This window comes from Falco naumanni, chromosome 3 (genome assembly GCF_017639655.2).
Source record: "Falco naumanni isolate bFalNau1 chromosome 3, bFalNau1.pat, whole genome shotgun sequence".
NCBI lineage: Eukaryota > Metazoa > Chordata > Aves > Falconiformes > Falconidae > Falco > Falco naumanni.
This window is the reverse complement of record NC_054056.1, coordinates 69799460-69825623: the sequence shown is the minus strand read 5'-3', so window position 1 is coordinate 69825623 and position 26164 is coordinate 69799460. Positions and strand designations below refer to the sequence as shown.

General features: G+C 37.1%; 1 protein-coding gene across 3 annotated transcripts in view; it reads right to left on the bottom strand.

Moving 5' to 3' along the window:
• Positions 1 to 26164, bottom strand: part of ASXL3 (ASXL transcriptional regulator 3) — a 133092-nt gene that overhangs the window by 42184 nt on the left and 64744 nt on the right. For 2 of the 3 annotated variants that reach the window (XM_040587655.1, XM_040587654.1), the window contains 4 exons: positions 20758 to 20879; positions 8270 to 8387; positions 7227 to 7346; positions 2576 to 2739 (listed from right to left, as the gene is read on the bottom strand). In XM_040587655.1, coding sequence (XP_040443589.1) covers positions 2576 to 2739; positions 7227 to 7346; positions 8270 to 8387; positions 20758 to 20879 — 524 coding nt within the window. Of the gene's footprint in view, positions 1 to 2575; positions 2740 to 7226; positions 7347 to 8269; positions 8388 to 15749; positions 16112 to 17105; positions 19363 to 20757; positions 20880 to 26164 lie in introns of those variants that run through there. The other variant, XM_040587656.1, reaches the window with a different exon arrangement.

Here is a 26164-nt window from a genome sequence, read left to right as displayed (position 1 = left end):
AGGGTTTTTCTGTGTGGAGCAGTAATAAAGCCTAAATGAGACTGCACTTCATTAGTAATTTATTTCACAGATCACTATATATACACAAATAGCATAACTCTATTACATTTTTATAGTGCCATTTATTACAGTACTTCTCATACTATATCCACACGACAACACAGAAATGCAGCTTTCTCTGGCAAAGGCTGCAGCAGCCAACTGCAGAGCAGTGAACAGGGAGGAAACACTTCAGGGCCAGAAAAGTAGGAATTCTCAGGCAAAACAGGAAAGGACAATATAAAACAACAAAACTGAACCCTCAGAGATGGCCAGCTAACTCAAAAAATAGTTTTACACCATTTTTGCTTGCCTGATGCCCCATTTGATTTAGATATTTGAAATAAAAGAGGAAGACTGAATACCCTTGCCTGGTGCAGCTGGAGTGATGAACACCAGAGACTCCCACCAGAGCTCCCTGGCTGGAATTCTCTTTCCCTCTCATTTGATCCTTGAGCATTACACTGGCGTTTTTCACTTGCCACAAGAAGGAAAAGAGTATCAGTTCAACTGCTTTCATCAGTCTGTATCTGGGACACCACTCTTCAGGCATAGAAAAGGACATGGTCTCAGACAGCAAGAAAAAGGATACAATTCTTCCTCTGCTAAGACCTCTGCGAAGTGAGGGTTCAGGGCTATTCCGCTCCTCACCAGAAAACAATCCCCAAACTATCACACTCAGAGGCCAAACATTGCCATTAAACTTCCTGAGATAAACAGGGACTCGTGCCTTCCAAACGCATGTCAAAACACGGCATGCTACACAAACCCACAGAACACTGCGAGAAGATGGCAGACAGAAAGACATCTGTAAATGTCTCATGATAACTGCTTTTTTGTGACTAGTTTGCTTGTGAAGTAACAGTGTCCAATTATGTAGTGTTGGGCCTTTGAAAGAACACCTGCAATGTATGTGTTACATGAAAGCTTTCTGAAATAAGAATAAAAAAGAAATGCACTGCTTTTAACTAGTAAGGTATGATTAAATTCAACAAATATTCTCTTGATTTTCTTGCCAAAAACTCTGCTGTAAGAACCCTGATAAGAAGCTAAACGGCTTGTCAGTTCTAGAGCCTCCATTTGCAAAAATAAATTTTAAAGAAAGAAACTTCTATAACAAGGCTGCCTTACTTGAAATGTAATTAATGAACACTGGGATCTTTGATGGTTAGAGAAAAAACATGATTTTAGCTAGCAGACTTGTTTTTTATCTCTTCTGGTAAATTAAGTAGAAAGGGGGAAAAAAACTAAAACTAACAGGAAAATATTTGCTGGGCACTAAATTAAAATCTATTATAGAGCAAGGAAAATGGTTCTTTTAAAATCTCTTAATACTGACTTTGACTACCTTGTGGGAGCTTAAGAATAAATACATTGACAATGTTTCTCCTGAGGCTCCGGTTTTAATATTCTTTCTCAAATATTCCATTGTCAAAGTGCATAATTTTAGTCCACAACATACGGTATCTGATTTGATAAGAGACTGAGTAAATGTACATCAACACAATTTTTCTTTCTCTTTTTGTCTCATATTGCACCGCTTTCCCCTGTGTTACTGTGGTAGATGCTAACTACTAACAGTTTAAGAAATGAAACCATGGCATTTAACATACTGATTTAAGATGCAGTTTTTCATCAGTCATTTAAGGGACCTGCATTTTCTGTTATATAAAAAGAGGGATACTGACCAGCTGCAAAAATATACAACACCCTATTTGGGAAACTTAATATGTCCTAGTTAAGTACATGAGTATTACCCATTGAAAATTACCCATTGAAATTGCTAAGACTTTAAATCAGGAAGCGAGGCAAGTGAGCAAATGAATTTGGTTTGGGCTCTCTTTGCTATTTTAGCTACTACACGTACTGGAAGGATATTTTTTTCTTGCTCTAAAAAGTCTGCAATCTGACCAACCTGTGCAGGAAGGACCAAACATTGTAAGAAACAACATGAAATCGAACTTTTATTTCTACCCAAATCATTCTCCTCAAGAGAACTGATTAACAACCCATATGAGTCATGAGCTCTGAACAAGAACCTCCTTACAAAAGGTGTGAATGAATGGATTCAGCGCACTGGAGCTCAGCAGATGTGTACACAGGCATGCATAAAAGGTAAGGACGAGAAGAAGCTAACAGAACTAATATTGACCTGGACATTGCTGGCAAAGTGCCCAGAAAGATCACAGATGAAAAGAGACTCAATATACAAGACAAAGTCTCCAAGATGAGAAGTTGATCTTCAACACCATAGGTAGAAAAACTAATTAAGACATCTGGCAAGTTCAGAAGATCTGCTGGCTAGTTTCCATTTAGATAAAACCAGGAACTGCATAGTTTTCAGAAATAAAGGAAGCAGGAGCTGGTTGATGCTTAGGTAAACTTTACAGTCATTCTACATCCAACAGTTTTACTTAAGAAAGTACGGAAATTTTCTTATTCTTTCCTGGAACAATTCCTAGTCAATCAAATCAGCCTACGCAAACACACTAAAAAAGTCTCATTAAAGAAATAAATGTTGCATGATGCTACTTACCTGCCTGTCTACTTCTGGAAGCAAAAGCAGGAGGTATTGTTGAAAATGCTGAGGTAAAGAAGCAAAGGTGTGTTTATTTATTAAAGCCCTCAGGTTAGTGTTCACTAGAATAGATCCTGGTGTTTCTATGTCAATATCCTCAGCTTTGGTCCATTTCAAATGTCCTGGAGTAAATAAACAGAAATAACTTTAAACATAAATAAAGAAAGAGAGTAAGAACAATTCTTTTTAAGTTTTTAGCTTTTATTGCATAATACAGTAAGCTCCAAAGAAACACTACTCTGAGAAGGGTAACACAGCCTTTTCTAGGCGTCTTAACAGCTTCTTTTATATTCTCAGTATTTGTCTCTTGAGCTCTTACAGGATCCATGTTCCAGTCAACATCACAGTTGACATATTCTTACTTCCAGCTCAAAAGACCAGCTCAACTCAGCAACAGCACAAAATTTTCCTGTCATGTCATCAACATAATTATAAGCATCTATTTCCATGCAAAAAGCTGCTCAACAAGGCTGATATGACTCAATCATCACAGATAGCTTCTCTTTCACCATGCTCTGCATCTGCAGAGCATTATGGCCTATATAACTTGCCCCATAGCACCTGGTGAAGACTACCTGTGTGAACAGGCAGTGATCACAGAGATGAGACTATTTAATGTGTTATATAGTCTCTGAAAACATGCATTTTTCAGAACTTTCATAGGAACTGTGATCTGAAATGAGCAACACACAGAAGGCAGCAGCTGCAGGAATTACCAGAGGTTTAGAAAACAGGGTCTGTGAGGAAAATACAAACCCAGGAATGAATAAGATAAAGACTCAGCAAGAGGAAGGGGGAAATACATAAATGGCTGATGCACAGGGATAAAGAGCAGTGTCTTCTTACTGCCCACAGTGGATAGCACAGTACGAAATATTTCTGTTAAGATACTGGGAAAGGAGAGCTTTCAATGACCAATGACAAGGAGACACTGGATTAGATCTGTATAGAGGCATTACAGTTTTCAACAGTGGAAATTTTTAAGAATATGTTAGACAAATACCTGTCAAGAATGACAGGTGTGTAACTGATTTTGCCCTATGACAGGTGGACAAATTAGATGACCACTGGAGGTGCTGTCTGGTCTCATTTTGTTATTATTTCTAGGATAATATTTGAAAGACACTTTTTAAGGCTCCTTAAAGAGCAACTACTGCTACCTGCTTCAGGCTATATACATACTACTAAAACCCTTTTTTTCTCCCAGTCTTAACATATTATGATACTCAATATGGAAATGGAATAAGTGGGGGGTCCAGGTGGCTGGAAAAACTCAAAAGCTTCCAACCCCTACCAGGAAACTCCTCCAGGTTTTGTTCCACTGCACTTCCAAATATTTCAAAGATGCTGCAAAAGAGGTCTTAACTAAATCATACACAAACACCAGCAGAATCTCCAAAAGAGCAATTGAAAATGGTATTCCAGTGCTATAAGCAATGATGGCATTTGGCATTCACATAGGACCTCTCAGCGAGGATTACAACTGACATGTTAACAAGAATAAATTTATCTTACAAATGGGGGAATTTGGGCATACTGATTATTAGGAACGTCTCAAATGCTACAAATTATTTAACAGTAATATGTATAAAAATAATGCAATTATGCTTTAGATCTCTTGGAAAGGCCTATAGTGGTCTCACCTGAAAGGCTTATAATATCACCTACAAAATGTACAAATGAAAGAAAATGCAGATTTGTAAATTCTAAAAGCTCCCCTTCAGCCACAGCCTCCCACAAACATTCTTGCAATTTCCTTTTACTTTTCAGCAGACAATGCAACTCAATAAGACAAGGATTACTTTGCACTAAGCACAAGATAACCTTTTCCAACACATATTTCCAACATACTGTATTTCAGTACAGCAAAGACTCAATTACAAACAAATGAATGCCCTGCGAATAAAGGACAATTGTACAGAAGAAGAGCTCATTTTCATGAACGCATCACAATAAACTGTCCTCACCATCTGTTCCTCCCACTAAATATAAATGCAAAAAGAACACGGTCCCCAAGCATAACACAAGTAGTATAATGTATCCAATTTTAATGCCTGTATGTATAATCTTTTCTTCAATCAATACAGAATACACATCCCCATCTTCTAAGTGGCTCCAAATTGGAGTAGCATTTTCCCTAGCTAATGCTTCATATCCTATGGAAAGACATACACAGATGATCCAAACTATATGACTGCAAAGCCCGTAACATCCTTCAGTGGCAGATATTTTAACAGTGTGGACAAGCCCAAGGCAGTATCAGAAAGTCAAACCTAATTCTGTGTGCCTAAGTCACACATTTTTTAATTGACCTGCTACCACTTACAGGTTACTATGGAGGTTTTATCAGCTTGTGGAAGAAATATGTGTACTATTCCTAGGATGACAGGCCAGTAACTCACTGTGGCTGCCCAGCATACCCATTACTTCAAAAAACAAAATCTTTTCAGATGAACAACAAATTCCCTCTCCTGCACCCTTCCTATGGTTTAGGACCTTTACTACATGTCTCAAGTTTGTAATCAGATTGAGTGAAGTATTTGGGAGTAGAAGAGAATATGACAAGAGTGCCACTACTGCATGGGTAATCACAGCTCTGAGAGGAGTTTATGACAAAACATATGCCCATATTTTATTTTCCACATAGAAAGACATTTTGAACCCTTATATAGCTGCTACCAGAGTTTGGGAGGATCACTGCCCAGATCAGAAACAGAACCTGGAAGATGAGCGAGAAACTCAAGCTTACAGCCTTGGAAAAGAAGAGATTAGCCTCCGAGATAGAGAATTAACTATGAAAAACTGGGAGCACCATGGTTCTACATCAACGTATAAAAATCATAATAATAAAAAAAAAGAAATCACATAGTGAGCAGAATCAGCTAACTAAAAGGGGGAAAAGTTATCATGTTTAATAAGAACTCAGAAAGTCTACCAAATACAACATGCAGTGAATGTTGGGCAGGTCAGCAGAGTTTCAGACAATCAATGCTGGAACTGAGTCATGCACTATATAGAACACTGGACCTATTCTCAAAGACGCTCAACAACTGTTCGATTAGTATATCAAGAAATATTATGTCATAAGAGAAACATTTCAGCACATACAGGAACAGAAACTCCTAAACCTTATACAAAGTTTCATGCATTCCAAGTGTGGTGTCCCAAAAGGCTAGGTGATTTTTTCTGAAATCCACAAAAAATCTAATTAATTCACTCTACATCTGGTATCACTGGCCAACAGCTGATGAAATATCTGGGTCTGGGGAGGAACGTATACATTATATATCTCAATATTAAATGTAGAGAAAAGTTACAGGAAGTCATCTAAAATTGAACGTATCTTTGCATAGCAAAACTTGTAATACTGAAAGAGTACTTTCAGTTTTGAATAATGCCATTTGATCAACACACAGAACTAGCTATCCATCTGAATCTGATCAATAATGCACAGGCAGATCCTATATGAAACCAAAGTACACTTTCATAGCAGGCTGTGATACAGTAAGGCTTGCAGGAAACAGTTCACCCAAAACTGGCAATAACATATTTAATAACCAACCTATGATATTTAGGAAATAAAGTACCTTCAAGCTATTTTAAGAATCATTATATATAAAGATAGGACTAGGATGGATAATTAATAAAGAAGTACAATCTTATCACCACAGAGACAGACAGTAAATAATTTTTACGTTGATCTAGCCACTGCAAAAAGCTTGTTTGCTAACTTTTCCAACATGGCCACATTGCAAAATACTTCTTTAAATGATCCAGCAGGCTGCTGAATTTAAGAAGTCCTTTGTAAAGATAAAGAAACAGTTATGTAATTATTCTACTTTACTTTAGCCAATACAAGAGTGTTAGTGAACACTACATTTTCTGCTCCTTAGGGAACATTTCCAATATACTTCATGCAGAGCAGGAAAATCTGCCTATCGCATGGAGCTACCGAGAATTTACTCTTAGCATCTCTTCAGAGAAAATTCTTCATTAATTACAGAGCATCATCCACAAATCTTGCTAAAGAACACAGAAAATAAAATCAGAAACTGTATCTACCACCACAAGAGATGTAGCTTCAAAATAATTAAGAATCCAATTGAAGAAACAAATCAACCAAAGAAAGAGAATCAACCAAAAATGATATGCCAAATCTCTGTATGACAATGCAAATGAAGAGGGCTAACTTCTAATAGGGCAGGTATGTAAGCAAAAACACCACTATCTTTGGGAATAAATGCATATTAGACAGTATGCAAATCTACCAGGAAGAGAGAATATTTGCTGCACCCTGCCCCCATCCCCCCAAAAAATCATAATGCAGCAATCAGAAGCTAATTGCTAAATGACCTCTCTGCCTGCAGTTGCTTCGGTCTGTCAAACTTTAAAAAGCAACTACAGAAAAGCATTCTGGGTGGGAAAAAAATTGCCCATGGATTTTCCAGGTAGCCAGAAAGAAAGATGCCTTCTTGAGAAAGGGTCAGCTGCTGAGTTTGGAAAAGGGGCAGATAAACCTGAAAAATAAAACTTTTAAAGAGAACACAAGAGTTTAGAAAAATATCAGTATTACAATAACAAGTAAGACATTTGTTTTACTTCTACTCACCTAAACCAGATTTTTTTAACCTCTTTAAGTGCTGGCTTGTTTGTTTTCCAGTTGGCGACTTTTGCCCAAGTTTCATCTCTTTATCAGAACCATCTGCTTCACCATTTTTAGATTCAGATCCTTAGGAAAAAAATAAAAGCCCCCAAACATGATACTGATGCACTTGTTCCAACAATCCCCCCAAGCACCCTTACACTGTAAAAAAACCACAGAAACAGTATTTAAAAAAACATCACATCTACTTGCTGAAAGGCAATATACCTTTCTGGTCACAATACAATTCCTCATCATCAGAGGAAATGGAAGTAAAAGCTCAGTAAATCAATTAAGTGCTGAAAACTAAAGTTTATTGAACACTGCAGTCAATAACAATGTTCACTGATCTAATATAAATAATGTTTTCCTATAATGCCCAGGAGATACCTTTAAAAATATTTTAACCTCAAGTTATGGGGCAGTAAACCAATCCAAAAGCTAATAAAAGGTTGTTTCTTTGTGAAGAAACATTTATAGAAGAGATAACCCTGGAAATACAATTGTCAATTCGTGTTAAACATAGAAAACTCTTAAAATGAAGCAACTTAACCATCAGAACTAAAGGTCAAGGTTATGCTGCAGTGATAAGCATGGTAGCAGAAGAAGAAATGGTAACAAAAGGATCCGAGTATTGCAATGCAGAATTGAGACACAAATTCGCATTCACAGAGAAGCTTGCCTCTTTCCCCACCCCTCCCCTTTTTGTGGCATTGAATGCCAGCATGCAGTCCTCCATTAGAGTTCCAGAGCCAAACAAAATCTTACTTTGCATTCCTTTAAAGCAGCTGCTATCACCAATTGTCATTTTACTGTGCACTTTAATTCTTTATTAAAGAAAAATCTCCATCCCTGAGACACCACATTTGATAAGGAAATAAAGACATTAAGCAAAGCCACCAAGTGGAAATATTATTTCAGCAGTTCCAAATTCTGTATGCTACACGGCTGATTCAGAGGAAGGCTCTGTGACTAGAGCTGATCTTGCAAACAGTCCTTTAGCTATTTACCTGAAGGTGAATCCGACTGCTCATCAGACACCTTTAATGGTGTCAAAACAACACGAGGAACAGTCTTGTTTACCATCATTGAGACTCCATTTCTTCTTTTCTGCTGTTGTCTTAAAGCCTACAAAAACGATAACAAAACATAAAAATGTAACAAAAAATAATGCTTATGAGTGAATTACATGAGACATATCTCTACCATTAAACTGAATCTCTTAAAATAAGCAAAATTTACATAGCTACTTGCCAGACTTCACACTCGTCCCCTTTATGTCATTTTCTTTTAAAATATAAAATCAGGCTTTTTTTAATAGAGAAAGAAGATGCACCTTACATCATTTTCCAATACAATTTTGACAACAAAGAAGCACATAACTGTTTGCTCTACCTTAACAGCACAACATGATAACCCATGGAATGTGAAACTAAGACTTCCAAGTGAAAAAAATGTAAAATAAATGTTTCAAAACCAGAATAAAAATATATATGTCTGCACATCTCTCGCAGGTGCATCCTCTCCAGTATACTGCTCAGTCAATCAAGTTAACACAGAGTGTCATCAGTATGTACAGCATGTAAGGACTACAGTATTGATGCACTCACTCAGCCGTGAGTAGTGCTGCACAAAATCACTGAACATGGCAGGAATCATTTATTTTTGTGAAGGGAATCAGTCCTAATCTTGGAAACCTTGCAGCACTTGGCTTCTGTCTGCTTGACTTTGGGCATTAACCTTCAGAACACGAACACGATGGTGTTCTGGCAAATCTGGGGAAAAATGATACAAGAATAAATCTCTACAAATGGGAGTGCTTTGTGTTTCATAAATGGATTGAATACAGGGTTGATAATGTAATACAAAATATTTAAAGATTAGAAATAGCAAATACCTGTCAGACTGTTTTCTATGGAACATGATACCTGATTCAAAAGATCTTAAAACATACAAATATGAATACCTGCTAATTAATATATCTGCAAGCATTAAAATTCTGGAATTAATCAGAATGGGCTGGGCTTAATGCAGATCTCTCTTATCCTCCTGTCTATTTTTCACCAATCTTACTGTGCACTCTCTCTTTATAACTGTGATTTCTGTTATGATCTTGGGGGGATTTATTAAAGTAATACAACATCAACAAGGAATGTATTCGATAAGAATTACCCCTGTAGGTTTATGAGTATGGATGACTGATGCCTTATAAGGTTTAAGTCTGTAACTTCAATTAATCTGTAATATCTTTCCAAAATGTTCACATAGCTAAAAAGAAAAAAAAAAAAAAACAGCTGGAAAAAAAATCAATATCACTCTATTCCTCTAAATAACACACTACACAACATAAAATACACCAAGCCACACAAAAGCTATTTCATAGATTAACCCCTTTTATAGTACACTTCTTAAAAGACACATAAGCACTGTGCAATAAAAAGTAAATTAGAACACTTGAAATCAAACAAAGAGAGGAAGCTTGTCAGATCTGCACTGAACCAAAGACGCAAGCAGAAAACCATGAAGAACAGCCTATACTTCACACATTTTTAAGACAGAAAATTCATACTGGTATTGAGCAAGCACAGCCAGACTCATGGATAGAAAATTCCAAAATGTTAACATTTCTCAAAAATTCCAAAGATGACCCTCAGTCCACAGTCCTACCAAGCTAAGTGTCAAAACAGGTGATCATCATTTAATATTAATACTACTGAGACAGTAACAAATGGTACACTAAAAATTAACTCAAAAGACAGCCAACTTCTGTGCTATCAGCATACCAATATAACCACAACACAAACTTTGTATTGTTGTGCCCCACAGTCTGATTTGGCCAATGAAGAGCAAAGCGAAGAAATAATGATCTTCAGCGTCATCCTCCCTAGACAAATAAGTAAGAGCCCAAACAATATCCCATGTTCTCTTCCAGCCTCCTCCTGACCTTTCAAGACAACCTCCATCTCTACCAGGGACCATAGCCTTATTGCCAGCATCCATAAGGAAATACCATTTTAATGATTTATATAGCCACGGTGACAAAGGTAGATTCTTTGTAAAGCCTGACAGTTGATTTTCAATGCTTTAGACTGAACTCCCACAAATTTGAGAAAGTAAGCAGCAGTGTATCCTCCATCAATGACAGGTAGTCAGCATTTGTACACCTTAGGTGACACCCGCTGCTGCAGCAAGGGCAGCGGTACCCTGTCTTTGTCAGGTGCACCACTTACCTTCTTTCGTGTTACAGGAAAGCCACTTGTGGACCTTAAGCACACGTTTACACAATCTGGCATTATCTGATCTAGCACTTCCAAGAAGCACAGGCCACCCCCTGCTCACAGAGCACGAATGCAAGACAGCACGGCTCATCCCAGTACTCTCCGGACACTCAGAGCCACAAGACAGGGCAACACGGCTGGCAGCAGGCAAACGTTGCTACCAGCACCATTTACTTTGGAGCCTAGCCCACTTCTGAGCTACAGGCTAAGCATCCCAACAAGTGAGGATCAAGCACAAACCTTAAATATACCATTTCCCTTTGACACACACTTGCTTTTCAGGGTGTCTTTTTCCCTAACATTCTCTCTTTCACTGCCAGTCGCTCCTCCACCTCCTTCAGTTCTACAATGCAAGGAAGGGATCGCCACACAGGGCCGATAGTTAACTTTGGAAACCAGTCTGTATAGGATGATTCAAGCTGACATTAAAGCTACACAAGTGGACACCTGAAAGACAGGTTGTAGAATGGAAGAAAAATTAAAACCATGTGGACATGAAAATGTAAGTCAAAGTTTTAATACGAAGTACCAATGAATTACACTGTGCCCAGAGAACAGACGAATAATCTTTGCTATGCCTCTAACTTTTGACTTGTCAAAGCAAAGATATGAGGCAGGGGAGGAGGGTACAAAAGTATTAAGTAAATAATCTAACATTTGATTTGCAGGGTAAAAAGATGGCTGAGATTTTGCTCAGTCATCCTGTTTAGTGGGAAATGTTATTCCCAGCTAACCACAACAATTTTGTGTTAAACTCTCCTTTAAGTTTAAAGCTGCAGGGACTGAAATTTTGGATAGACAAGTCTTTGTAAGACACCACCAGGAGCAATCCAGCAGAGGGAGAAATTGCCAACTGATGCCTAGTTACTAGTAAGGCGAAACACCAGGAGTTAAGTGTAGACCAAGGACGCTCTGTGCAGTCTCTGCTGAGGATGAATATATAACTTCCCTACACAGAGCCTGAGGGATATTAATTTTAGGATACTAGACTACTGTAGCATAAGACAAGAATCTTACATCCCAAGATTAATTCTACTTAGTAGGGAAATCAATGGGATTACTCAAAGTGAAACACACACCAAACACTTTATTATATTGAGCTTTTAGTGCACCAAGTTAATTTAGTGCGTTCCTAGTCACCATGACCAAATAAATCTCTCGTTTTGGCTTTTCTCGTGAAGGGAATAAACACAAAGTAGATGAGTCAAATTCGTAACTAACACTGAAGAAAATGAGAAATTTTATAACTTATTCCAAAGAAAAAAGGTTCCAGATCTCACTGCAGATACAGAACAGTAACACAAACTACCTTGGCATCGTTTACTGACACAGTCTTTTGCATCTCATCCATATTTAGATATATATAATCCCCTAGCTGGGTTTCCTGCGGATATGCAAGAAAGAGCAAGTTATATCTACCAAATGATAAGGTGTCATTTTTACTATGGAAAGTAAGAGAGAAACACATATAGCACATATGATAGGTTACATAAAGTATATGTTTCTTCACTGAGACTCTATCTTTACATTCCAAATGTATTCAATCATTTTGTGCTAAACGCTTGTTAAAAAAGCTGCAAGTTGTAAATTCCTAGAACTGATCACTGTTGAAGTATTCAGTAAAACATTACTACCATCCTATCTGTACAGCACATAAATAGAAAAGGAAAGGAAGAAAATGAAAGTTCATGTGGTATACAAGTTAAACATTAAAAGCTCTCTTAAAATCACCACCAAAATATAGTACTTACATCAAGCCTTTCACAAGTAGATTTGCAAAGGACATCTGTGAATCTCTTGCACATAATGAGTATGGAGAATTCCCAATATTCCCATTCATAAAAATGAACCTGTGACCATCTGTTGAATAACACTGCCACGGTCATTAAACAGGGCTTGGCATAACTGATTTGTTTAATGAAATTATTTTTATTTCCAAAATCTTTAAGTAACCTATCAATCCATTTTCATCCAAAGAACTCAAAATAACATAAAAAGATGAATATTAAGAAAACACAAACTCTGAAGATAGATGGCAAAAGAAAAACACCATGCAATTAACATTGATCTTCTAATTCCAAGCAGTTTTTTATAAAGAGGTGGCAAGTGCAAGTCTCCTCTTTCTCGGGGAGTTTATGCCCCTGCTGGAGTATGGCAGTGTGTTGGAGGTTTCATGAATGCCATTATCTGTTCTTAAGGATACTTGTTTCATATTTAGATGATCTTAACACAGGAAAGACTTCTTCACCCATGTGACAAAATGGTTGACTCTCTTCATTTAAAACTAGTAAAATAATTTTTGAGGTAGGAATGAAAGGAAGCAATATAAACTAAAAGGTAACTGAAGAGAGGGGGAAAATACATCCCCAAAAGCACCAGAACCAAAATGTCAAGCTCTATGCTCTGATTTTACTGCTCTGCTCAGGATATTTTATTATTATTTTTCTTTCCTACATTTTTTCAATTCAGAATGAAAAAATGCAGCATACAGATAAACCATTAATGCAGAAAACCACTTTCATTTGAGCTTAAATGCATGACATGCTGAGAATGTTAAAAATTATTAACAACAGAGATATGTAACACTTGGTTACGTTAAGCAACATCATCCCAGATTTCTATTTATTCCGTAAATGTCAAGTCTACACTCTGAAACTCTTATCATGAAATGTAACCTTTGAAATTTCACACATTATGGATCAGAAATGTAAAGCTATAGAATTCTTCTGTTCTGCCATGTGAAAAACACTAGGATACACTGAGAAAAGTCTATTGCACAAAATAAATAACAAGTCTACATCATGGTCATGGATCTCAAATTGGCAAAGATGAAGTAGATTTATAGTTTATCACTGAATCACTTAACACCACCATAAAATTCAGTCTTTGTCCTCCTTCTCACCCTCATGTTGTTAGTGAAATTAAGACAGTCTTTAATTCCCATGTCTCTATTAAATTAAAGTATCTCAGTGGCAACCTGTTTCATGGATACATAGAGCAGTTAAAATAAAACAGCAAGCACCACAGATCATGAAGAACAAACATTATTATTTTCAGGATGCCGCTACTTATATTAAACATATACTCAGTTAAAAGTACTCAGTTATAAGCATGCCAACTTAAGATTAAAACAATAATAAAGATGTCTTATGGAAACAGCTAAAAAATACAAAGTGCCATTTTGAAAGCATAGAGTAAATTAATTTACTTCCAACCAAACTTCTACACCAAACAAAACAGTATTGGTGCCAAGTGTACACAACCAATCATAAAGAGTAGTGGCAAAACACCAGGCTGGAAGTTTGGAGACCTTGGGTTTATTTTCAAACACTAATAACCACTTCTCAAATAACTATCTATTTCTGTCCCATGCCTCCTACCCTGTGACACTTATACCTGTACATGGAACAAAATAATTTCTTGTTGTGTATTTGTTCTTTAGGTCCCAGCAGCGGTCAGGGTCTTTCTGTACAACTACAGTATACATTAACAACTGAACATTTACCTGTATATTAACCAACATTGAACTAAAGTGTTTGGACATCTGTGGCGCAGAGACAGAGATTTATGTGCGTGTCTGTACACCTACAAGCCAGCCCTATCCTCTATAGGATACAATAATGCATTCACAGCTACAGTTGCTGCAGTCATGATAGACTGCAAACTAAACATTTTTGTTGCTTTCCCAACAACAGAAAGAAGGACAAAACCCCATGTGATGTGTTCAGTGTCTGTTCTGACTTGTACATGAATGGGAATGATGATGGGATATGCATCGACTTAGTGACACTTTTTTCCAAAGAGAAGAGAGTTGGTTGTTTTAAAATTGTGTAGTACTAAAGTAATAATATGTATCAGCTGAAAAGTGCTTTATGGGGAAATCTGTTTGTTGGCACAACAAAGCACAAATAGGTAAGGAAACAGTTTGTTGAAAGCAGTTTAAAAACAAACTAAAATAAAGATAGCAATGTCAATACAAAATCTTAAAACAGTAATCAACATTTTCCATTAGATCAAATTTACAAACATACTCTGCACAGGGCCCGAAACACACAGAGGGGGCTTCACGGCTAGACTACTATTCTCAAGATCAAAAATCTTGTCATATTACTTCTCAAAGAATTTACATTGCACCAATATGAGCAGTTACAGTGGAATGCCTTTCTGTCAGACATCTTATTCCAGCCTGGGTTCTGCCACATGCCCACAAGCACTGTGCACACGGCCTTTTGGGGACCTACACAACAGCTCCGGGAACAGCATTTGTAGATAACTGCTTGTCAGCATTTTGTAGGAGGCTTCCTAGAGCTCTGAAGAGTTGTGAGCTGTTCCAACTCCTGTCTTTCCCATAACAGGCCAACCATTTCTAAGATGCACTTCAAAATCAAGGCATGATTCATTTTTACCTGGGTATAATTCCATGCTATAAACTATTCAAATCAAAAGCTGTTCTTTTCATATGGCCCAGAAGAAGATATTCACTTAGACATCCACTGCCACTATATGGAGAAATCATGTAACATCACTGGAAAAGCTTGTCTGGGACTGTCATCTCCAGTGATGATATTTGTCATTAATAGAGTAGCAATGACCAATCCATCTTAAATAGCTCCCCCTGCTACTTAAAGAAAAACATCATGAGACAAGTGCGATGCTTAGAATTAGGCCACTATCATCAGCTTGACTGTCTGAGACTTGGGACAAGCAACTGCCTCTACAGAAAAGAGCAAAGTGCTTTTGACCTATATTTGGGAAGGAGATCCCACTATGTAGCAATGGTAGATTTAAATGAACATTTAACTATTCTACATTGAGGTAGAGGGACAACTACACTTCAACACAGTACTGTTCCAAAGTTGCTTTAAAATTCTTCTTAGTTTTTCCTCAGAGTACAAAATTCTGGAATATACATTTATTAAATCAGAAAACATGCAGGAGTGCTGCAAAAAGCATGCTACGCAAACAACCCCAGAGGAAAAACAAACAAGCAGAATGCCCCAGCAACAGGGAGCTAGTTATTAAAGAGAGGTACAAAAAGAATACAGGGATTTTGTGGATTCCTGTCCCTTTCTTCCCATCATGGAGAAGTGCTGAGAACCTTAGGGATGACCCAGAAGAGAGTCTCATACACATTATCTTGTCTCTTACCAAAGCACTGTGTTGAGCAGCTGGCACATGCTGCCCATGCATAGGGACCTTTAGAGGGACATACCGTGCAGCCTGCCTTCGGGCAATGCATGTACTCCCTGAAGAGCTCCTGCTCTTCCAGCTTCTTTTCCCCATTATGCAGTCTCCCTGCCATAGTTTCTCTGTCCTCTTCCCTAGACTTGTCTTGGCAATCAGAAAATCAGTTTAACCATCTTCGAACTTCCATTTTCCCGAGTGCATTTTGTAAATTCCACTGTCCCTTCCCATGTCTCTCTAGAAGTCAAAAACCAACATGTTTTCCTTGTTTTCCATTTGTTGACAGGAAAATTTGTCAAGAATCATCACTTATGGGGCCAGACTTCTGATCAAATGCTTCAGCTAGGGAGCCAGAATTCTCCAACTGTGGCCTTGGTAAATTTGTAGCATCTGAAATGAAACATAGGAAAATGGTTAACAGAGACACTGAGAAACAGCAGCATACTCTCTACACCGAGGAATTCGGTACTAAAAATTACTTCTCCGTTCACAGTGGATTATCAGAGCCTTTCAGGAAGACATCCTGTGCTCAAATTCTAAGTGATAAGGACATAATCATAATGATATCCTCTGTCATCTTTGTTTCTTTGGGGGCAACAAAGGGAAAAGAGGGCAGGTAAATATATCAGGCTTACAGCAGAACACGTGAGTGAGTAGTTGCTCAAATGAGTGAAAGCATAGACACCACAGACAGACTCATACTGGATTACTTTCTACAGACAGCAAAATGCTTCAATATAACCTGCATCTGGCTGTAGTCAAGTAAAGAAGTCCTAACAGAATGAGTGTGGAAGGAGGAAGACAGGGGAGTTTGCTCTTGTTCTTCTCTCAAAGCAAGATAAGCAGTGTGCCTGAGCTGAAGACAGGAAAGCAAATCCCCGCCAGCATCAAGGGAGATTGGGATTCCATCTTCAGTGTCAACCTAGGCAAGGAACTCTTGATAAACTAGTCCTGTGAATTTGGGTAAATCAGGGCTAAATTACACTGTTCACCATTCTGGTCTGAAATTTGGTCTCTTGTTGCTTCAGGTTGTAGGTTGGTTTCTAATAATAATTACAGCTAGAAAAGTCAGCCTCAAATGTTATTTGGAGCTGTACAGGTCTAACATCCTATAATTCAGAAGCAACACAGGAGCCAAACCATAACTTCCCCACAGCTATCTTACTGCTTGGGGCCTGACAGCATCCACTGGAAAAAAAGGGGGTGTGGAGTTGCCACTTCTACTATAAGAACAGATCACATGGATGGGTGCCTTCTCCATAAAAAAAACCTGCATCTACCCACTTTATGAATAAAATAGTGGCACATATACGAACCCAGCCACCAAGCATGCAGACAAAGCCCAAAGTTAAGAAAAACAAAACAAACCACAGCAGTAACATACCTTGTGTAGATTCCCTTATTTCCTGAGCTTCTCTCCTCCCAAACCCACTTGGCTGCTGTCTCTGGAGTTTCTGTCTCTACAAAGAGATCTGGATGCCCAGCACAGTCTCAGACATGTCCTGGTCTGTATTCAGATCCTGAGTCTGAATGGAGTATCCTTCTCTTCTCCCAACAGAAAATTTATGGGTACCCTTCTTGGTGCTGATTCCAAAGTGCCAAAAGTGAGGCAGGATTTTCTTCCATGTCTGGGAGGTCTACTATCATCCCAGACATCGTTAGAGTGCATCTTCAAGTTCTTTATCCTCTCTTGGTACCGCCCCAGGAAACAACTGGTACACTGATGGACAAGGTGTTATACTTGGCTACCAGAGTCCAACAGACACTAATACCACCTCAATGTCCTGGATATTCACATATGCTCAGTGTTACCTACGTGAGGCCAGTTTGCAGGTATAACCGTTTCTTCTGAGAAATGTTCCAAGAACAGCTTGATAGATACAGACAAATCTGTACATAGCGAAGACTTCCAAAAAAAGTATCACCTCAAGTCAATGGAACAGAAACCGGACCAGAAAGGAGCATGGTAGATACTATGCCATGACTTGATGTCCGTACTTGAGTTAGCCTTGTCCAGACCAAGAATAATTCACACAGTAGTGTGACCATGTACCACTGCTAGCAGATGCAGATGTAGTTCAGTACCTTCCCAGGAAGAGGTGCTTACATGGGTCTGCATGCCAAAACTTTCGTGTGCGAAAATGAGGTAAATCAGTATGGAACTGATCAGTACTGATAGGAAATCAAGTGTGTGACAGCATGCCATAAACTTTCTTTTCAAAGGTACTAGATCAGCAACAGCTGGGCACACATACTCAAGCACTTCCAACAGCAAAAGGGAAACAGAAATCTGTAAAATCTGCCATCAGAAAGCCATGCATAAAATGCAGCTCTACACCATAGACTCTTGTCTCAACCCTTGTGAATGGGAACTAGTATTTTGGACATTACACTCAGATACTATAAAAGAGGAAAAACTGAAACTCCCTCCAAAATTAAAAAGAAGCATGAAACACACTCAGCAGTAAAACACTCAAAACCTTTCTCCCAACAAGGACACTATGGAAGGTGGTGAAGCTAGAAAGTTTCCAGACCAAAATGGCAGCCCAGCCTTTGAAAGATGGGGAGATAAGGTCTGAACTGTGACATGATCCTGTGAGAGTCCACTGCAACTACAAACCTCCTTAGCCCCTGCAAAGCACCCCAGATCCACTGCTACCTGAGAGGAATCAAGACCAAGAGCCAGGTCTCAGAAAACACCCTTACCTCCAAGCTCCTAGCATAGCTCAAGAAATGCAGTGTTGTGACTAGCTTGATCCATGAGAACATCCTAAAATGCAGGCTGTTACAAGGAAACCTGAGATTGTTCTTTGTAATCTAAACGCAGGAATATACCTCTAGAATTCATTAAAAATCAAATCATACATAAATCCAGCACATAACACTTTAATTACATATGACTAGACTGGTTAGTAAGTAGATAAACAGTGGAGAAAAATCTTCTAATTCTAGGTCAGATCTTCAAGCAGTACTGCACATTATCAACTTGCCTCTCACTTTAATTTTAATGGATTACAAAACAAATACACACAAGATCAAGTTAATGTGAAGAACCCACTGTTTGAAAGACTATCTTGTAGGTTTTCATTCTGTGAAGACTGTTCAGTAATACAAAAAATGCAGTAGCTAGGGAAGACACCATTACGACATATATATAGTATATAGATGTTTATATAGTATAAGCACCTGCTGGGAGGATGATGATGGCTCATCTTCTGGTACTTTAGTATGGAACCAGTAAGTCAGTATCAGTTGGAGGAGCACTGCATACAACTGTCTAAAGTGTCTTGTGCATTCAAAGGTGCTACAGATTCTTTGTACAAATTATTTATTATGTATCCATAAAAGCAATGGAATGATTGGAAAGTGAAAGAATAAATTTCCAACAGCAATTTTATAAATAAAATCACTGTTAAAGTTTATTCAACTCTGCTAAAATATCAAATTAACTCAAATCTGCAGCATGTATATAGCAGTAAGCAACACCTGAAACTTTACAGAAAACAAAGAAAAAATCCTCCATTGTGCCACAATACAAATGTCCATTTGTCTAATACTGTGAATAGAGAAAATATTTTACTGATAGCTGTAATAATATTCTCATACACTGAAGTACAGGATCTAATTACCATCAAATTAATTAAAACTAATTTCTTTTTATCGATTGCTTAACTTTCTGATGTTGCTCTAACCCTACTGCCTTAGGGAATGTTTTCAAAGACTTCCATCAATGTTACGACTTTTTATATTAATTAAGCTATTCCGATTAATTTGCCCTTTTAAAAATTATTCTCCATGCTATATATCTGCTAAGTGACAAATGGTAGAACAGTTATACAAGTTCAAACATCTGCGGCTTTGCTCTTTTTCCCCTCCTTTCCCTTTGCCCGCTCCCTCTACCCCTAAGAAGGTTCATGTATCGCAAAAGATCTCTTTATAAGCCTTTTCAAAACCTGTCTTTTTCACAACCGGCCACACAGCTAGTGAGCTGCTTTGTGCCCACTGCTTGGTTTTCCTGACCAAATAGATTTGAGACCCAATCTAACAATCTTTTCCAGTCCTCAAAGCCTCTGAGTACAAGATAACCTTAGGTGAATCATAAATGTCTATTAATTTTAGTGGATTTAAACTCCAACCGCATGAAAAACTAAGCACAAATAGTTAGGTGTTTTGAGGAAATGTGGACAGGTTTTGCTTAACTGAAGTTTAAATCAACAACCTGGCATGAAATGCTGGACTTCCATTAACCATAACTAAGAGAAGAGTTACGAGAAAAATTAAAACAACATCATCTTGTTATGCTGACGCTTCAGAAAAGTTGTATTTCATTTTTTTGTAGTCTTTACAAGACTAAAGCAATTCCTACATATTGAAAATTGAAAGGAGATAATGATTTTTTTTTGTTATAATTTTTTAATTTTTCATTTGCCCGGCTGCAAGTTGAACTAATATGGAATTGTTGGAAAATAATTTTGACATTGTTAAGGTTTTAGTTAATATCTGACTTTCAATAATCAGCCACTTTTGCCAAGCTTTACTACTTATCATGCAACCTAAATCACCCAAATCATAACTTATTCAAAATGCAAAACCTACTCCACTTTTACACATGGTAGTGTCAAACACAGTGTGAAAGAAAAACTACTTAACAGACCATAAAGAAAAAGTGAACTGCAAGTATTCCCAGATTCTTACCTATCTGCAGAAATTAAAAATGTTTATATTTATTTATTTATTTATTTTAAGCCTCACATAGAATTTCCAGCACAAACGCTTACATCAGAAAAGCAGGGATGTGATAATATAAACAATTCTGCTTACTTGAAAAGCACTTGAAAAAACATCAAACTCACAACAAATGGCAGGACTGCACCCATCAGGAAACAAGAAAAAGAAAAAAACCCCAGCAATACACCACTTAAAAAAGCACTAAAAACCCAGAGAAATGCCTTGAAAATCTGCTGAGATCTTATTTGTATAAGACTGAAACACATGCTAAAGGGAAGCCAATTGATTATCAGTCAATACAAGCTTACCTGCTTAAGTGCTTTCTTTGTGTGCTGCTGGAAGGAAGATACTAGCTTGCTTTGCACCGGTGCATTAGTAAGGCTCGAATCACGACTGGATGACAGTTCTTCAGATGTCTGCTTTGGGCAAACTTTATAGAAAGAAAAAAAATAATCAGAATACTGTTGGGAGGTCTACCTTCCCTATCTCTTGGAAAGTCCTGGGCGGGGCAGCAAGCAAGTGCCTGGAAAACAACAAGCTCTCTCTAAGAAATTCAGCTAGTCTAGAGGTCCAGAGGAGCTGAAAATCCAGCCATATTCTAAATAAATGCATTGATTCACAAACAGTTGTACCTCACCATACCCTTTCTATTGCAGTTCTGCAGGCCATGCATATTTTGCCTTTCAGGTCCTGAAAGGTAACTGAAATAGTTTAACTATGGTTTTCACACAGAAGCTAGACAAAAATTATCTTCCTCACCAAAATGTTTACTGGATTGTTATGTGCCTAAACATGTATTTATACAAGAGACACTGATGACCCTGTGTTCTAGAAATATTTATAAATATGTAAATTCATGCCAGATTGCAATGGCTTCTTGGGAGCCAGACTCATCTATTTTACAAGTACTTCTTGGTGAAGCTGAGAACACACACTTTCCTGTTTAACGGGTAGACTGGAATATCCTGCAAAGAGGAATTCTGGTCTCTCAGGTAATACTCAGCCTTCTAAATAATACATGTTTTAATGAATAAATGCTACAGTACTTGGATTAAACAGCTTTTTGAATACATGTTGTGTGAAACATAGAAAGTCTTCTGGTTAAAAAAAAGGGGGGGGGGGGAAGAAAAATAATTAATGGTTTTAAAAAAACACCTTTATTAAACAGATGTGAAAGCTATTAGTCTTGTTAGTCAGCAAGCTTGACTGAAAGGGCTGTAAAAACCTTTCCACTCTTACTGCCTTGCATTACTGTCACTCCCAACTGGTGTCCTAAGACTCCCCAGCTGAAACAGCGTTAATCCAGAAATTAAGCAACTTTTTTCCCCATTCTCCTCTGCCGACTCAGTTCCAGTTTGTCCTCCAGCGCTGCTCAAAGCTGGCTTACATGTTGATATACCTTCTTTATAATGATACGCCGCTGTATGTGGTTTTCCAATGTTTGCCATAGTTCGCACACGAATAGTTTGAAGCCACTCAAAGACACACAGACATGTGCCAGAAATGATCTTTGCCCAACGCTTCTGTTTGCCTATGGTTTTCTCCTCCCATCCTTCAGTGGGATGAGCAGACACCTAAGAAGCATTCTAATTCCCTCACCAGCAATTTTGTAAAAGAAATATTGTAATGACTTTGTAAGAAAAAAAGATCGAATAGAGACAATTTAGTCATCAATAATTAATTGTTACCATGATATTAAACATTTGCTTTCACACTGAAAGAAAAAATAATTAATACTTACCTCACCAACAGAGAATACACACTGTTTTATGGCATTGGCATTATGTCAAAATAGTTTTCATATTAGAGTAAAAATTTTCATTTGCAGATAAGACAATCCTATTTTGTCATAAGATTTATAACTGATGTTTGTCACTTTCTTCCCTTATACTTGAAGCATTTGTCAAAATATATAAAGAAGCTGGAACACAAAACAGGCTCTGAGTTTACAGCATCACCTGCTTTGGATCAATCTTTTCCACATGATGAGCAAAGCTTACTATCAAAAAAGACAACTTAAAGGACCAGCAAAGTGTCAGCAGAAAACAAAACAATAGCTGGTTTATGTAATCTAAATCACTGCAATAGCTAAGCTCCTGAGACAAAGAACACCTACACCAAAATAAAAACCTGTCATTTCAAATTACCCAGCTTTTGTCTTTTGTTTCAAAGAGATTTTTTTTTACTGTTTTCTGGCAAAGTCTGAGAGCCAAAGAACTGAAGAAAAAACCAGAAACAGTGTGAGCACACAAACCCCAGAGTTAAGGAGACAAGAACAGAACATATTTAAAAATGCCTAAAGAATGGAAAATGTTATATACTTAGCTGTCCCTCCTAAGAGAGGATACAACATGACCTGTCATGAAAAAACTATTCCTCTTCTCCAGGATGACTGCGACTCCTATTACTTTCTTGTTCAGATGGGAAAGTCTGATTTTCATTACTCTGATCTAGGACATTATCCAAGAGTCTCCCCTATTTATTTTGGTGATAAAGTTCATCCTGGAGAAGTTTGATAACACTAGCTAATAATGCTCAATACTACAACCGTTAACGTCAAGTCATGATACAGCACATGAGTAAAAATAAACACAGCTCTATCTTAATTTTGTGCTTTCATTCATTCTTTCTTTTAACAATAAACCCTGAAATTGTGACAGGGTCCATCAGAGGCCATACTTCTTATTTCTATCATTACTTCAATTTTAAATAAAAATATTATCAGTGTATTGGTTTGTTTTGCTTTGACAACAAAGTTAAACCAAGGAACAGGGATTGTTCTATTGTGTGAAGCAACTGAAACAAACACACTAGAACAATAAAGAATTTTCCATCACTGTAATCTCTTCTGCAGGTACAGAAGGAATACCTCACTTCAGGCTGCTTTGGTTTAGTGCAACTGAAACCTAGTTCTGCTGAGTTTTGAAAAACAAACTTTTTTCTGTAGTCTATGACTAAAGAAATAGATATGTGAGGCTGAAATCTGCTGTTTAAAATTTTTTTAAAAACATGGTGATTACAGAAAGTCAACTTCATTTACTAACAACAAATGATACTTCCTTTCTAAAATATATTTTGTACATTACAAATATTTTCCTTCATATATCTAGCAGCTTAAAATAGCAAGAAGCTATTTTAAATATTGTTTTCCATGTTTTACTTAAATTTCCATTTCTGTTTAAAACCAGTTGTTACAAATCATGGCTATAAACATAAACATCTAGTAAATAAGATGTCATGACCTATCTTGCAAAAGTAGAAGATACAAATATTAAAATCTAAATAATTATGTTAACTTATATAAATGCTTAATAACATTAACTTTATTCACAAAAAGGATAGTAAAATTGATATACAGGCTTTTTTTGAGGACAACCAATAAACAATATTAATTGTTTACAAAACAATATGAATTGACTTTTCTGTAAGAAATTAAATACAAGTATAAGACAATGAATAAATTTGTTCTTTAAAACATGATCTGCTACTGCATGATTTATATCAATCCGTTCCAAAATCTCACTATAATACAATGTCTGTGAGCAGAGAAAATTGTATTTATTTGTTCATTTATATGGATAAAGTCCAACTGCTCTTCTCTAAATGGGACAAAAGTAAAAAAAGGGGAAAATATGACAGAAAAATATGTAAGTGTTTGAAATTAACAGTGATGATCCTAGTTAAAAAAACAATGCCTTAAGAACAAAGCAGGCATTTCTGCTATGGAAACCAAACACAGTAAAAGAAAAACAAATGCAAGAAGAGACAGTGGTCTTTGTACATATGTTCAACTTTGGAAAGCTGCAACTGCTTTGTCCATAAACACTGGAGATGCATGAATATTATCAGATCCATGTTCGCTTCAAAAGCTTTATCAGAAAAGAATGCTAAAAATAAACTGGATGCTACAGAGGAATAAAAAGAACCCTGAAAGAATGTGACAGATGAAGGAAAAATATTTGGGTAGCAAATAAAGACGATTCACCATTATTGCTACAGTAGAAAAGGCGAACAAGAACAGTTTTAAGCCTACAGGAGGCATTTCCGTTTAGTGGAGAATAATTAGGCTCCATTCTTTAAATCAGCTTCTTCAAGGGGCAGGACTGAGTGAAGGAATAAAGCAAAAAACAACTATTAAGCCATAAAGTGTTAGGGTATGAGCTGGAGGAGCAGCTGGGTTTCTGAAGATAAGACCTCCTTTAGTGAGTGTTCACAGAGTGTTAATGTGAATCATAGAATTAGAATTACTTAGCAAGGAGAGCACGTTAAAAATGTTTTTGACAACCTCCATTTAAAATAACTTCCTCTCTTCCATTTTTCCAAGACCAGTTTCGGCAATTATTTTGAAAGGCTATCATTTATAAAAATCAGCAATGCTATCTTTTAATTTCAAATTCTATAGGCTATCTCTGTTATTTGTTATTACCCTTTACCTTCCCTGCTCCAGAAATATTACATCTACCTAAAGCATATTAGAAGTGTTTCATCAAAGAAACGATTTTTGTAGGAATACAACTCAAAATTATTCTACCTCATTGCCAGTGAAAGTTATTAAGAATAATTATAAACAGATTTCTGTAACTAAATGGACAGAAAAATTTCTGGAGTGCTTTAAGGGGCTTATTTTGCCAAAATAAATAGCACCATTAATTCCGATTTCAGACAGACCATACTGATTTAAAATCAAACCAGTAAAAACAACAGCAGTTCACTTCCTTCTTTGCTACAGAAACCACAGCAGATGAGAAGGATTGTTTACTAATGGCCACATTACAAAACACAAATTAATATTGCTACCATATGCTAAAGACTAGAGTCTACCTCAAGCATAAAATGTATGCACACACTCTGGAGATAGGAAACTTCACAGAGAACTCCCTTAGGAAAACATACACACAAATCTCTCTCTAAAATATCCATAAAATTCAATATTTTCTTTGGGTGACATAGATCTATACTTGTATTGACATAAATGGTCATGCTTTGCCAACACAGATGTATCAAGTAATGCACCTCCATCATTCTTTGATCTCTAGAGCCCAACTCGCAAAATCTGAACAATTCAGAACTCGACTGTTGCCATCAGCTCTTGAAAATGAAAACCAGTTTGGGAGTTAGTTAATTGAACAAGTTCGCCAAAGCAAGCAAAAACAGATGAATATATCAAGGGCACTACTGTGACTATAATACTCTTTTTGAAAAGCAATACTAGCACTGTGAAATGATAAATAATATTGAATAGTATTTTTTGGAAAAAGACATCAAATACCACATCAGCTTGGTAGCTTGCACTGAATCACATTATATTCTCGGCGTGCTTTTGAGCCTAAACATTTCACAAAGCTTTGAAAACTGTGAATCTTTATTCCAAAGGAAGTCAACACTTTCCACTAAAAATATACAGCCTGTCATCACTAAGCCACCAATTTCTTAGGCCTCATTAACTCTACTGTACAGTAAAAAAAAAGCAGATGAGAAAGATCTATCCCTCAAGCTCTACAATATCTTCTCTTATTCTTATGACTCCCCTCCAGTGGGAATGAAACAAACAGAAGTTAAAATCAACCCTGGGTATAACATTTTTATTTTATAGCTGCTTGCAGGGAGATGAAAAAAAAAAAAAAAAACAACCAACAAACCACCACCAAAACAAAACAAAAAAAGGGAAAAGCTGTCTCTTTCTGATGTGTCATCTAAAAGTTTGAGCTGCTATTC